This window comes from Rhinoderma darwinii, chromosome 5 (genome assembly GCF_050947455.1).
Source record: "Rhinoderma darwinii isolate aRhiDar2 chromosome 5, aRhiDar2.hap1, whole genome shotgun sequence".
Lineage (NCBI taxonomy): Eukaryota > Metazoa > Chordata > Amphibia > Anura > Rhinodermatidae > Rhinoderma > Rhinoderma darwinii.
The window spans coordinates 329554978-329570377 of record NC_134691.1 but is presented as its reverse complement, the minus strand read 5'-3'; the positions used below and the strand labels follow the sequence as shown (position 1 = coordinate 329570377).

At 42.8% G+C, this 15400-nt stretch overlaps 1 protein-coding gene across 1 annotated transcript in view; it reads left to right on the top strand.

Annotated features, from left to right (window-relative positions):
- CALCR (calcitonin receptor) overlaps positions 1-15400 on the top strand; it is a 231606-nt gene that overhangs the window by 149762 nt on the left and 66444 nt on the right. Inside the window, exon 3 of the mRNA XM_075828754.1 lies at positions 10481-10634. Within this exon, the coding sequence (XP_075684869.1) occupies positions 10481-10634 (154 nt within the window). The remainder of the gene's footprint in view (positions 1-10480; positions 10635-15400) is intronic.

Genomic DNA, 15400 nt, shown 5'->3' with positions numbered 1-15400 from the left:
CATCTGGATATAAACAATATAGCGTAAAGCAGATTTAAATATATAAAATTGGGAAAACGATAGTCAGGGGACAATAATATAACAAGACAGAAGCATTGCAATGATTTTAAATAAATAAATAATGGAAAACACCTTTAAGTGATAAAATTCTAGCTGCCTGGAGCCGCCACTAGGGGGCACTTAAGAGCTCAAAACAGACAAAATTGTGGTACAGTACGTTCCATCCGATGCCATATTACATAGAGCAGACAATTTGTGCACATGACTCATAATGCCAAATTTCGAGTTCTGTCATTCTATTCGTGAAACAGCAAGCTCAGGATGAACATAGTTATAGATGCTGCGGTCCAGGGGTGTATTGCAGAGCATGGAATTGTTGTAGAGTTTATAAAATTGTGAATATGAATAGTAAGATGAATATTTCATACATAAAACATGTGATTATAACTAGTACACCATGCCGCCTCGGTGACTGCATTCGGCGGGGCCTCCCGGCTTCTCAAAGTCTATTTAATAAGAATTGTTTCCTCTTATCCCGCATTTAATGATCCACTGTAAATTAAAGTCATTATGGATAATAAGCAGCAGGAAATTTGCATAGATCGCCAGAATCAAGTCTATTTATTGTCACATCATTGGGCTCACAGTAATACGTATATTCGTTATCCTCTCAATGGATGTGGAGGAAAGTCACGGGCTGAATAGAGCGGGACCATAGAGGGCGATTGCCCCGTCTAACCCACAACAATTATTTATAAAGCTTTTTATTCGGTTCGGAATTGTATGCTTTATTTATGAGGATGTGAAGAACAGCGGGAGACTTCTGGAGATCTCATCAGTGAGGCGATGAAGGAGAATAGAAGAGTTATTATACGTGCGGTTAATTAACCTGGCGCTATACAACCGGTTTGGAACCTTCGTGATACTTTAAAAAAATAATAATAATTCAAGTTTGGGTTGAGACAATTACAAAATAATTAATTTCCCTTGGTTCCTATGCAAGACATGAAGCACCTGTCGCTAATGTTCACACGGAGTATTTTGGGGGAGGAATATCTGCCTCAAAATTCCGTTTGGAACTTTGAGGCAGATTTTCCTCTCCCTGCACGCCGATTTTCGCGGCGAATTTCGCGCCGTTTTTCGCCCGCGGCCATTGAGCGCCGCGGGCATAAAACAGCCCGAAATACGCTTTCTCTGCCTCCCATTGAAGTCAATGGGAGGTCAGAGGCGGAAGCGCCCGAAGATAGGGCATGTCGCTTCTTTTTCCCGCGAGGCAGTTTTACTGCTCGCGGGAAAAAGACGCCGACGCCTCCCATTGAAATCAATGGGAGGCGTTCTCGGGCCGTTTTTGCTGAGTTTTGCGACGCGGTTTCCGCGTCAAAAAACTCGGCAAAATACTCCGTGTGAACATAGCCTAATAAGGAACCTGGACAGATGCCATGGCCGACTGCGCTTGGGGGAGGGGATCTACGGTGATCTGGGTAAACAAGCTCAATGCTTGTCTGGGGTATTTCTTGCCCAGGGGTCCACCTTCACTGGAGCTGACCCTGACCTCATGAAGAAAAGTACCGTATTTTTCGGACTATAAAACACAGTTTTTAGCAAGAATAAATCTTGCTAAAATGTTCCTGCGTCTTTAAGTCGGCAATCAAGGGACCCGGCTGTGCCGGCCCCCTGACCGCTTCCTTACTTAACCCCTTCCCGACCCATGATGTGCCGGCACTTCATGGAAAGGGGAGGGGATGATGTATGGAGTGGAGCTGGCTCACGTGCTGCGCCCGCTCCATACACTGCAGGTGTCATCTGTGTTTTACTTCCGACACGCTGCTCTAACGGCCAGGAACAGAGATCGTTCTGTTCCTGGCCGTTTTACTAGTTAAATGCCGCGGTCAATAGCGACCGCAGCATTTATTGGAGTTTTCCCATCAGGGACATTTATGACATATCCACAGGATATGTCATAAATGTCAGATTGCACCTATCTCTAGAATGAGGCCCCATAAAACCCTGTTCTATCTTACTCGGCTCCGCTGTCTCCCGGCCACTTCCTGGCTAGGTGGTCAGGGGGTACGGAAACAGCCGAGTGCTTGCTGAGCTGCGCTGTTTCCGTAACTTCCATATAAGTGAATAGTAGTTATGGAAACGGCGTAGCTCGCATGCTGCGCTACTTCTGTATCTGCCATTCACTACTATAGGAGTTATGGAAACAGCGTAGCTCAGCGAGTTACGCTGTTTCCGCAACTCATGCAGGTATTGCAGTGTATTGCACCAGCGATCTAACCATCCCTGGTTCAAGTCCCCTAGGGGAACTAATAAAATGTGTAAAATAAAAAGTTAGATCAATTTTCAGGAGTGTAAAAAAATAGTAAAAGTTAAAAAAAAATAAAAAATTCCCGAAGCAAAACAAAATGTAAAAAATATGTAAAAGAAATGTAAAAAAAAATAAAAAATCGGTATAGCTGAATCCGTAAAAGTCTGAACTATAACAATGTAGTATTATTTGACTCACACGGTGAACAGTGTAAAAAATTTGCAAAACACAAGAATCGTTGTTTTTTGGTCAACATAGCTCTAAAAAAAATGAAATAAAAAGTGATTAAATAATCGTATGTACCAAAAAACTTGTGCCAATAAAAACTACAGCTCGTCCTCCAATATATAAGCCCTCACACCGCCCAATCGATGAAAAAAGATAAAAGTTATGGCTCTCAGAATGTGGTGAAACCGAACAAATGAATTTTTTAACAAATATATTTTTCTTTGTAAAAGTAGTAAAATATGACATTTTTCCCTATTTTCTCTTGACTAAAACCTGGGTGTGTCCTATAGTCCGAAAAATACGGTATACGAATGCCCGAAAATCCCATCCATGTTACCATAGGACCCAACTTTTAAGAATTAATTTCAGGATTTTTTATTTTCTTTTAAGTAAACCTTTTCCATAAGTAGGGTCTATGCCCTATATCAGCTGCTAAAGTGCCTACGTTAATAGCACAGAGTGCCACCCACAAACAGCGCCAACACAGTGGAATGAAATTCAATGATAAAATGATGGCTGCCGGCACCGCCACTAGGGGGAGCTCACTACAAACATACAGTATCTATGAAAAATAACGACTTCTGAGCTATGGTGTCATCACCTGGTGACTCTTCAGACACATATAGGCACTTTTCTGTGTTTTTCAGCTCGGAAAACTCTTTTAACTCTATGAGTTTGTGAAGGTGCAGTTTAAAGTATTTTTCCAGCCAGTGCCCCTCCTCCCAAGTGAAAAGTTTTACTTGTGTATTATAACTATTCAATTATATTTGAGAAATGTTGGAAGGTGTTATTTTATCCACTGTGTATTTAGAGGTTCGTAAAAACGTATTTCAGTCTTTTGGGTCATCTGCCTTCCCCTGTGTCGGCCATTATCACGTCTGTAATCATTATCATGGCCATTTGGCTGTTCAATTAGTATAAGTGACAAAACCGTGCACCTGCCCGGAGATTACCTGAGAAAGTAAGATCTGGATAATTCTCGCAGTTAACATTATATTTTCAATGAGATACAGAATCATCAAGGCTAATATGAATATCTACTGAGCCTTCGATGACAATGAGATCGGACTGACCGTCACCTTCAAGTCTGATAAAGGGTTCGATAATAAGAAATCAAATCAGAATCAGAATGTCTAGATTAGAATAAAATTAGTCTATATTAAATACTGGATATTGTCCTTAGATTGCGTTCTCTACCGGTGCAGAACTTTACAAGAGCCCATTCCTCACAGTTAACCCTTTCGCTGATAAGGACGTACGTAGTACGTTATGACTTCAAACCATTCACGCCACTAGTATATAAGGGATAGCAATATTCAGGGCACAGCACTGATTTAAAGATGGAAAGAAGTATGAAAAGAGTTTTAGTCCTGGTCCTGTGTCTGTCTAAGGGAGGGAGGAGGGAGCTGCAAGTGAGAGCAGGAAGAAAGATCACAGCCTGTTACTGTCATCTCTCCCTTGTAGAGCCTTCTAGAGACTATAGATCTTTTCTTCATGTTGTTATCCCCCTTAACAATACAAGAGGATATGTGCTCTGTGATTGTCACATCACATATATGGGGTCCTTTTTTTTTTCCTACTAAAGGGGTAAGAAGATGATCAGTTGCTCATTCAATCACGCACTGACCTATGTTAGTGAACGGGGCCGTTCAGACAGTCCGTGATTTTCACGCAGCGTGTGTCCGCTGTGTAAAACTTCTGACATGTCCTATACTTGGTCGTTTTTCGCACATCTTGCACCCATTGAAGTCAATGGGTGCGTGATAATCGCGCACGTCACACGGAAGCACTTCCGTGTGTCGCGCGTGATTTGCGCAACAGTAAATAAAGAAATGAAGGAAAAAAATAAAAGCAATTCCTTCATTTGATTTTCGAAACTTCAAAACCACGTGTCATAAGCATGGCATATGCGCGAAAATCACGCAGCCACGCAGCACATACTGATGACACGCAACTGCAACGCGCGCAAAATACTGCATTTTTTGCGCGCGCAGAATGCACACGCTCACACAGAGTTTTTTGGACTCTGAAACCGCGTCAGAATCAGCACTAAAAAATGGCCTTCAATGGGAGACGGAGGAATTCTTTTCCCGAAAAGGCTTTTAGCCGCTCGCGGAAAAAAAAAGCGGCATGCTCTTTCTTGCCGCAGTTCCGACTCTGACCTCCCATTGAAATTAATGGGAGGCAGAGAAAGCGTTTTTCGCTGCGTTTATTGCCTGCAGCGCTCAATGGCCGCGAGTGAAAAACTCCGCAAAAATTGCTGCAGGAAAGTGCAGGCCGGTCAAAATCTGCCAAAAATTCCTGTAAGGGTATGTGCACACACACTAATTACGTCCGTAATTGACGGACGTATTTCGGCCGCAAGTAGTGGACCGAACACAGTGCAGGGAGCCGGGCTCCTAGCATCATACTTATGTACGATGCTAGGAGTCCCTGCCTCTCCGTGGAACTGCTGTCCCGTACTGAAAACATGATTACAGTACGGGACAGTTGTCCTGCAGAGAGGCAGGGACTCCTAGCATCGTACATAAGTATGATGCTAGGAGCCCGGCTCCCTGCACTGTGTTCGGTCCGGTACTTGCGGCCGAAATACGTCCGTCAATTACGGACGTAATTAGTGTGTGTGCACATACCCTAAGAATTTTGAGGCAGATTTTTCTACCTGCAAAAAAACTCTGTGTGATGGTGATAACTCTAAAAGCAGGGGTGACTATAAGGCTGAGGTCACACGGGGCGGATACACTGTGTAATAGCAAGCAGTGTATCCGCCCTGTCTGCCACAGGGAATTGCGGGCGAAAAAGCGCACCAAGCTGTGGTGCCGTTTTTCGCCCCCGGAATGTCCGCAGTGAAAAACTGCAGCACTAAAGCCGACCTGACTGGCCGGCCTCCTGGGATGACTTCTTGTCCTGAGAGACCGCTGCAGCGGCGGTCACATGGGATGAAGCGTCATCCAAGGAGGATGAAACACAGACTCCAAGGTAAGTTTAATTTTTTTTTGTTTTCTAAGTTCCGTTTTTTGTGGTGAGATCGCTGCGAATCCACCGCAAAAACGGAACAACTGCTATTTGAGGCGGGATTTACATCCCCATTGAATTCAATGGGGAAATCCCGCAACAAATAATCAGCATTTACGTAACGACAATTGACATGCTGCGGAATGAATTTCCGCACCGCAGGTCAATTTCTGAGCGTTTTTTCCGCACACTATTTACGCAGCGTATGGATGAGATTTGTTTTATCTCATCCACTCTGCTGCTACTGTATTAGTCTCGGATTTTCTGCAACGAATTCCGTTGCGGAAAATCCGCAGTATTTACGCTACGTGTGAACTGGCCCCTAAGGTGGATGTTCCTGGACCTCAATGCAAAATCTATTACAGGGCCCCCCACCTGGCACGCTGTTACAATTACTAAATGTCTTGCAACACAAAGTAACCCCAGCCCCAAATCACATGAGTTTTCTGCTATTTACCAGGCAGATAATTGTTCTTTTAAGAGGAATGTCCCACCGCCGCGCTGCGTGTTTGGTATTAGCACAGCAAGAAGCCAGGAAAGATAAGGCAAGACCATCAACAACACATCTGCAGCTGCTAAAATCCCTGCCAGCACTTTTCAGTGCGTCACCGCTCAGATGATTGTTCTTAATGTTGATAAATAATTTCAATTCTTATGCTCAGGTGGCCAAAGGTTTTAAGAAGTTAAAGGGGGATTCCAACTCCTAACAATAATTCCCAATAGCTAAAATTATTAAAATGTAATAAACTTATTGTGCCGTTCGCACACCACTGGTTCACGTGTTGTATATGGATATATCACCGCATCGGCCAATTCCTAGAAGCAGCGAATACATCATGATGCACCTTATCCCCTTTCAAGGCTTGAGAGACTTGTAGTTCTATGGTTGTACTTCTAGGGATGGGTTGTGACTTTCTAGATGATTTGTCACTGTGTACTTGAAGTAATTTTGACACTATCTATCTCATATCTATCTATCTATCTATCTATCTCATATCTATCTATCTCATATCTATCTATCTATCTATCTATCTATCTATCTATCTATCTATCTATCTATCTATCTATCTATCTATCTATCTATCTATCTATCTATCTATCTATCTATCTATCTATCTATCTATCTATCTATCTATCTATCTCATATCTAATCTATCCATCTAATATCTATCTATCTATCTATCTATCTATCTATCTATCTATCTATCTATCTATCTATCTATCTATCTATCTATCTATCTATCTATCTATCTATCTATCTATCTAATCTATCTCATATCTATCTATCATCTATCTTTTTCTTTCTATCTATCTATCTATCTATCTATCTATCTATCTATCTATCTATCTATCTATCTATCTATCTATCTATCTATCTATCTATCTATCTATCTATCTATCTATCTATCTATCTATCTATCTAGTGTACATCCTCTAGAGTGAAGAACATCCGGCCCGGCCTCACTCAGACCACGCTGCCACCGCGTCATTCACTACTTGGCTCCGTCAGCGGCGGTTTGAGTGAGGTCAGTGTGTGCTGGCCCAAGAGTGGACCAGTCCGGTCACCTGACCTGAGTCAGTGACATGAAGTCATATGACCACACTGGTCCACTCCCGGGCTGGCACAGTCCAGTCATCTGACCTCACGTCAGTGACGTGAGGTCAAGTGACTGGACTGATCTACTCCTGTCACAGCACGCCCCGACCTCACTCTCACTGCCGCTACCACTGTGTCATTCCCTCCTTGGCTCCGTCCGCCCTACTCACTCACATTTAGGAGCAGGAGAAGGGCGGAGCCAAGTATGGCGGTGGCGTCAGTCCGAGTGAGGTCGGTGCGTGCTGGCCCAAGAGTGGACCAGTCCGGCACCTCACCTGAGTCAGTAACGTGAGGTCAGGTGACCGGACTTGTCCACTCCCGGGCCGGCACAGTCCAGTCACCTGACTTCACTTCAGTGACGTGAGGTCAGGTGACTGGACTGGTTTACTCCCTTCACAGCATGCCGCGGCCTCTCTCTGACCGCCGCTACTGCCGTGTCATTCTTGGCTCCCTCCGCGCCCCCTACTGTGAGGTCCAAGTGACTTAAAAGTTTTTTTTTTCATTAAGGACATTTAGGATATATCCACAGGATATGTCATAAATGTCCGATAGATGCAGGTCCCACCTCTGGGACCTGCACCCATCTCTAGAACGGAGCCCCTAAACACTGTTCTACCTCTACCGACCATAAAGAAGGAAACAGCGTAGCTCACTGATTTATGCTGTTTATGTATGTCCCATAGATCTAAATAGTAGTTACAGAAACAGCATAACTCGCATGCTGCGCTGCTTCCGTAACTGCCATTCACTACTATGGGAGTTACGGAAACAGCGCAACTCCGCTAGCTGCACTGTTGTCTTCTTCATGGTCCAAAATCAGCAGGAACACAGAGAGATAGAATGGGGTTTAGGGGGCCCCGTTCTGTAGATAGGTGCGGGTTCCAGATGTCGGACCCCCATCTGACATTTATGAGATATCCTGTGGATATGCCACAAGTGTCCCTGATGGAAAAACCCCTTTAAGTCGGAACAACTTACTGCTGCGAGTTCTTTTCAAAACTTACCAAAGAGTCGACTGCGCTCCAGACCGACCGACACATCATCATCATCATCATCAATACCGGCGAACATTACACGCCGCACCAAAGAGAAGCAGTTCCAGCCATCACATCAGGGGGAGTTAATTAGATGTTTGACCAAATATTGCAGGTTTATTTTTAAGTTGATCATTTTGCATGGCCCGCGAATGATGTTATAAATATTCAAATGGCCCTTGGCAGAAAAAAGGTTCCCTAACCCTGCTCTAGAGGCAGTCCATGCGGCTGCTATGGAGTATCATGGGGTCTTTCGAGAAAGAGGGTGAACATTCCAATTTGGTCTTGTCCTCATTTTAATGGGTGGTGAGAACCTGCACCGGGATGAGGTGTCTGTAGGTGCTGCAATGTTAGCAAAGTGAAAAATGAGATGGGTCAAAAAGACTTCCTGAAGTGGGTGGTACATAAATAGTATGTTGGTGCGAAGCAACTCCTGAAAGAGGCCTTATTTTTATCTTATCTATGATTATTTATCTGTCTGTCTGTCTGTCTATCTATTTCATATAGACAGTCGAGTCACATTATTATGACCACCTCCGACTTTCAAAGTCGTCAGTGTGTAGCCCATGAAGGAAGTGATGTGTCGTGGGCTTGGCAGGTATATGAGGTATACGGTCGGCTATTTGATCACATATCACTTGTTGTCATGGGTAAAAGGGGCGATTTATCAGAGTTGTAATAAGGGATGATTATTGGCTTTCGGACCCAGGGTGGCGGTATTTCTCACATAACGCAGTTTGTGAACTGTTCGTGTGCTGCTGTGGTGACAGTGTATCGTGAGTGGACAAATGGCACCATTGGGTATAACTGACGTAGAAACTGCGGAGCACCATTTACCATTGATGTGAGAGGTGAACGTCGGTCACAAAGGTGTGCGAGGGCCAAACGACACGCTACAGTGGAGCAGCTCACCGTGCAAATCATCCAGGGGGCAACCAGACGTGTGTCTAATACAACAGTTCAGCGAACACTATACTAGCGTATGGGGCTCCGAGCAGACGGATGGTCACTGCTCCTATGTAACAAAGGGGCATCGGGAAAAAAGGCTTCAATTTGCCCGGTGGTATCTGAATTGCACCACGATGGTTGGTAAAGGGTTGTCTTCTCCGATGAGTCACGTTTTCTGTTTCATCAAATGGGTGGACGTTGGCGTGTCAGGCGAGAAACATCAGAGAACAAACACCCTGCAACAATTACTGGAAGAACACAAGCCGGTGGCGGCAGCGCTATGGTCTGGGGAATTTTTTTCATGGCATTCTCTTTATTCATGTGGAAGGCACCCTGAAACTATTTGGGTCTGAATCCATCGTTGCAGATCACGTCCCCCCATACATGATGATTGCCTTCCCTGGGGCAGATGGAATCTTCCAGCAAGACAATGCGAAATGTCACACGGCTAGAAATGTCTGACAGCGGTTGGAAGAGCACGACCAAGACCTCCAAGTACTTCCCTGGTCCCCTAATTCACCAGACTTGAACCCAATTGAGCATCTGTGGGACCTCGATTGTCTTGTTCGCTCTATCTATCTATCCAGGGGCATAACTAGGAAAGACTGGGGCCCAAAGCAAACTTTTGACTGGGCGCCCCTACCTAGGGTGCCACACACAGCCCCCCCTTGTAGATAGTGCCCCCTGTAGATTGTGCCATACAGCCCCCCCTGTAGATGCTGCCATACATCCCCCTGTAGATAGTGTCACCCTCCCCTTGTAAATAGTGCCTCCCACCTCCACCTTGTAGATAGTTCCCTCCCTGTAGATAGTGCCCCCACCTCCCTCTTGAAGATAGTTCCATACAGCCCCCCCCTTGTAGATAAAGCCCCCAAACAAATACAACCAAAAAAATTATACTCACCTAGGCCAGTTCCCGTGACGAACAGAGCTGCTCCACAGCATCCTCAACGCCGAAGGGATCCTTGTGTAGGCCGGCACGATTCATTGACATCATCAAGCCGGCCTGCACAGAGATCCTGTTCCTGCGCTTGATAGGCTGCCCAAGCCAAACATGGCCTGTGGCCTAGTAAATGGCAGAGCAGGGAGATAAATGTGGCATCACTACTACTGTAGCACCCATAGCGGTGCCACCGGGCATGGGGGGCCGTGCCACCGGGCGGCCCCGCTATGGCTGCTTCGGCGGTATTTATGCCACTGTATCTATCTCATATGTATCTATCAATCAATTATCTATTTATCTATCTATATATTTTCAGTATCTTTCGATGGTAGTACATGAACACATTATAAGATTAATTTGACATTTTCACCTGTTTTCTCATCATCTTCTTCTTTTCTATGCAGAGAATGGTTCCAAGTTATGGATCTACAGTAAACTATGCTGACCCTACACTAATGCCGCTAGCACATGAGGATGCTAGAGCAAGGGAAAAAATTATGAATTCACAGTTCAAATGTTATGAAAAAATTAAAAGGGATCCACCATATTCTAAATCAGGTAAACAAGTTCATTATTTGTATAATATTACTAGAATGTAACATTTAGAGGCTGAAAACCCATCCTGACCTAGTCCTGCTCACCCAGCTGATGGTTTCAGCCTTAGGTAGGCAACTAGTAGAGCAAGGTCTGAGGGGGCGGGGCATGACAAAGGAATTCTCTGGTTTTTTTAAATCCCTGTGTCATGCCCCGCCCCTCAGACCTTGCACAAGGCATAGCTAAGTGTATTAAAATGTTCCTACACTAACACAATGTAACAAACTGCATATATGTTGCATATTATACCTTGGTCAGGACGTGTTTTTCGTCACTGACAGCCAGAGGCAAAAATTAAAGCTCCTGGTCCCCAGTGCAAAATCTTTGGGCCCAATCAGACACCAGGACCCAAGTGCGTCTGCTCTCTCTTCATCCTCTATAGTTAAGAAGCCAGCTGAAAGCAAGCAGAGATATTGAAAATAGGTATAGAAAAAAAGTATATAATTTTGTATCACTCTTTATTTGCAGCCCATTTAAACAGATCATAAACCCCTTGGTGCTATACACCGTACATGTGCACAATATGGCGCTGATGAAGAGCTGAGCCCGCACCATGCCAGGAGCTGTCGGCTATTTTTATACAGCTGACAACCTCATTCAATGGAGGTAACTCTGATCCCGGCCGTATAACCCCTCAGATGCCGCGGTGAATAGGCTCCCTCTGTCCCCCAATCGCCCCCCCCCCTTCCACGATGAAAAAGTAGGGTGCTGATCGGTGGCCATGGCAGACGGCGGCCTAGTGAAGACCTCTAGGTCTGCCTTCTATGTGCTACTATTAGGCCAGGGTCACACACACAGTTTTTGGCTGAGTTTTTTTAGTCAAAGCTAGAAGTGGATCCATAAGGAACAAAAGGTATAAAGAAAAGACAGATGCATCTCCTTTATTTTGTATCCACTACTGTGTTCAGCTCAAAATCCTGAGCCAAAAACTGCATCAAAACTGTGTGTGTGATCCTGGCCTAAGGCTTTGCCAGAGGCAAGGCTTAATAGCGGAGCACAGAAAAAGGCAATACACTGAAATCCATAAGGATTGTAGGGCATTGCATGACAGATCTACTGATCGCGTGATAAATTCACCTAGGGCGACTGAAAAAAAAAAAAGTACCGTAACAAAATGTTTAATAAAAAAATAAAAAACAGAACAACTGCTATTTGATGCAGGATTAACATCCCCATTGAATTCAATGGGCAAATCCCACAACAAATAAGCAGCGTTTACGTAAATACAATTGACATGCTGCGAAATAAAACTCCGCACCCCAGGTCCGTTTATGAGCGTTTTTCCGTTCAGTATTTACGAAGCGTGTGGATGAGATTTGTTTTATCTCTTCCACTTTGCTGCTACTGTGTTTGCTGTGAATTTTCCGCAAAGAATTCCATTGCGAAAAATCCACAGTATTTATGCAACGTGTGAACTGGCCCAATATGTTAGGTAAAAAAAAATAGTACCCAAGGTGAAGGCATACCTGCAGTGAAGTAGGAATGGCCACATCACAGTCCACATGCATCTTCTACGGAGCAATAAATGCCTGCGACTTCTCTTACAGTTTCCATTTATTTAAACAGACTTGTAATTTTCACATAGAAATAAGGTGTATTGTGAGGAAATACAATCAGATGCCAACAGATGGCATAATACCTTCCACTCCCTTCACATTTTCCTTATACATTTCTCTAGATACAAATTAACAAGGATTGTAAATCCAAATGTCCTTAAAATGACCTTAGGTATTTCAGTACAGGAGAAAAAAAGCCACTTTCAGGTGGAAACAGCTTGTTGCTTGTAACATTTTCATCTTAGTGATAGGAATTCAATAGCAATTTCTGTAGAGCAAAGTAAAACATCGCTACTAATTAGTCAGAACAGAAAGGCCGTACAGCATGGGAGGCGTGGAGGGCGGCAGTGGTGAAAGACTTACCTTTACTGATGGTCTCTTGCCTGAGTTTAAAACTACCTTAAATCTTCTGTCGTGTCAAATGTTTAGTATGGACACAATTATTATAATGTAGTATTATTATTATTACCTTTTTTTCTAGCTAAAACATATGTTACAGTAATATAGTTATAACCCCTAAGAGAGGAGTGAACTAGCTCTTAGCATGAGTGTGAATATATACTAAACACAATGAGTAAAAATATAACTACTATAATACTGCCCCCTATGTACAAGACTGTAACTACTATAATACTGCTCCCTATATACAAGAATATAACTACTATAATACTGCACCCTATATACAAGAATATAACTACTATAATACTGCTCCTATATACAAGAATATAACTACTATAATACTGCCCCCTATGTACAAGAATATAACTACTATAATACTGCTCCTATATACAAGAATATAACTACTATAATACTGCCCTATATACAAGAATATAACTACTATAATACTGCCCCTATATACAAGAATATAACTACTATAATACTGCTCCTATATACAAGAATATAACTACTATAATACTGCCCCCTATATACAAGAATATAACTACTATAATACTGCCCCTATATACAAGAATATAACTACTATAATACTGCCCCTATATACAAGAATATAACTACTATAATACTGCTCCTATATACAAGAATATAACTACTATAATACTGCCCCCTATATACAAGATTATAACTACTATAATACTGCACCCTATATACAAGAATATAACTACTATAATACTGCCTCCTATATACAAGAATATGACTACTATAATACTGTCTCCTATATACAAGAATATAACTACTATAATACTGCTCCTATATACAAGAATATAACTACTATAATACAGCCCCCTATATACAAGAATATAACTACTATAATACTGTCCCCTATATACAAGAATATAACTACTATAATACTGCACCCTATATATAAGAATATCACTACTATAATACTACCCCTATATACAAGAATATAACTGCTATAATACTGCTCCCTATATACAAGAATATAACTACTATAATACTGCTCCCTATATACAAGAATATAACTACTATAATACTGCCCCCTATATACAAAAATATAACTACTATAATACTACTCCCTATATACAAGAATATAACTACTATAATACTGCCCCCTATACACAAGAATATTACTACTATAATACTGCCTCCTATATACAAGAATATAACTACTATAATACTGCCCCTTATGTACAAGAATATAACTACTATAATACTGCCCCTATGTACAAGAATATAACTACTATAATACTACCCCCTATGTACAAGAATATAATTACTATAATACTGCTCCCTATATACAAGAATATAACTACTATAAGGCTGGGTTCACACGTGGCGGAATTTCACTTAAATTCCGCTGCGGACACTCCGCAGCGTTAATCCGCAGCGGAGCCGTTTCTGCATTGACTTCCACTTCTATTTAGAAGTGTTCGTTTAGACGATGCGTAACATTCCGCTGCGGAGCATAGGCTGCGGAGCGGAATTTGGTGTCCGCAGCATGCTCTGTCTGTTGCGGAGCAGTGGCGGACTCATGGCGGAATTTCTCCATTGACTTCAATGGAGATTCTAAGTTCCGCAATGAAGTCCGCAGCTGTCATGCACATGTTATGTGTGCTGCGGATGCGTCTTGCTTTTTTGCCATGACATTTCTTCATTCTGGCTGGACCTATGTATTTCTAGGTCTACAGCCAGACTGAGGAAGTCAATGGGGCTCCCGTAATGACGGGAGCGTTGCTAGGAGACGTCTGTAAATAGTCACTGTCCAGGGTGCTGAAAGAGTTAAGCGATCGGCAGTAACTGTTTCTGCACCCGGGACAGTGACTACCGATCCCAATATACAGCAACCTGTAAAAAAATATAAGTTCATACTTACCGAGAACTCCCTGCTTCTGTCTCCAGTCCGGCCTCCCAGGATGACGTTTCAGTCTAAGTGACGGCTGCAGCCAATCACAGGCCAATCACAGGCTGCAGCGGTCACATGGACTGGCGCGTCATCCAGGGAGGTCGGGCTGGATGCCGAAAGAGGGACGCGTCACCAAGACAACGGCCGGTAAGTATGAATTTCTTTGACTTTCACAAGGGAAAGTGCTGTCCCTTCTCTCTATCCTGCACTGATAGGGAGAAGGGAAGCACTTTTCCCGCAGTCCGCAGCAGCTAGTCCGCATCAATTTACTGCACATTTTGTGCAGATCCGCAGCCGTAATCCGCAACCCGGATTAGGTGCGGCATTGATGCGGACAGTTGCGGAGGAAATCCGCCACGTGTGGTCATGCCCTAATACTGCCTCCTATATACAAGAATATAACTACTATAATACTGCCCCTATATACAAGAATATAACTACTATAATACTGCCCCCTATATACAAGAATATAACTACTATAATACTGCTCCTATATACAAGAATATAACTACTATAATACTGCTCCCTATATACAAGAATATAACTACTATAATACTGCCCCCTATATACATGAATATAACTACTATAATACTCCCCCTATATACAAGAATATAACTACTATAATACTGCCCCCTATATACAAGAATATAACTACTATAATACTGCTCCTATATACAAGAATATAACTACTATAATACTGCCCACTATATACAAGAATATAACTACTATAATACTGCCTCCTACATACAAGAATATAACTACTATAATACTGCTCCTATATACAAGAATATAACTACTATAATACTATCCCCTGTATACAAGAATATAACTACTATAATACTGCTCCTATATAC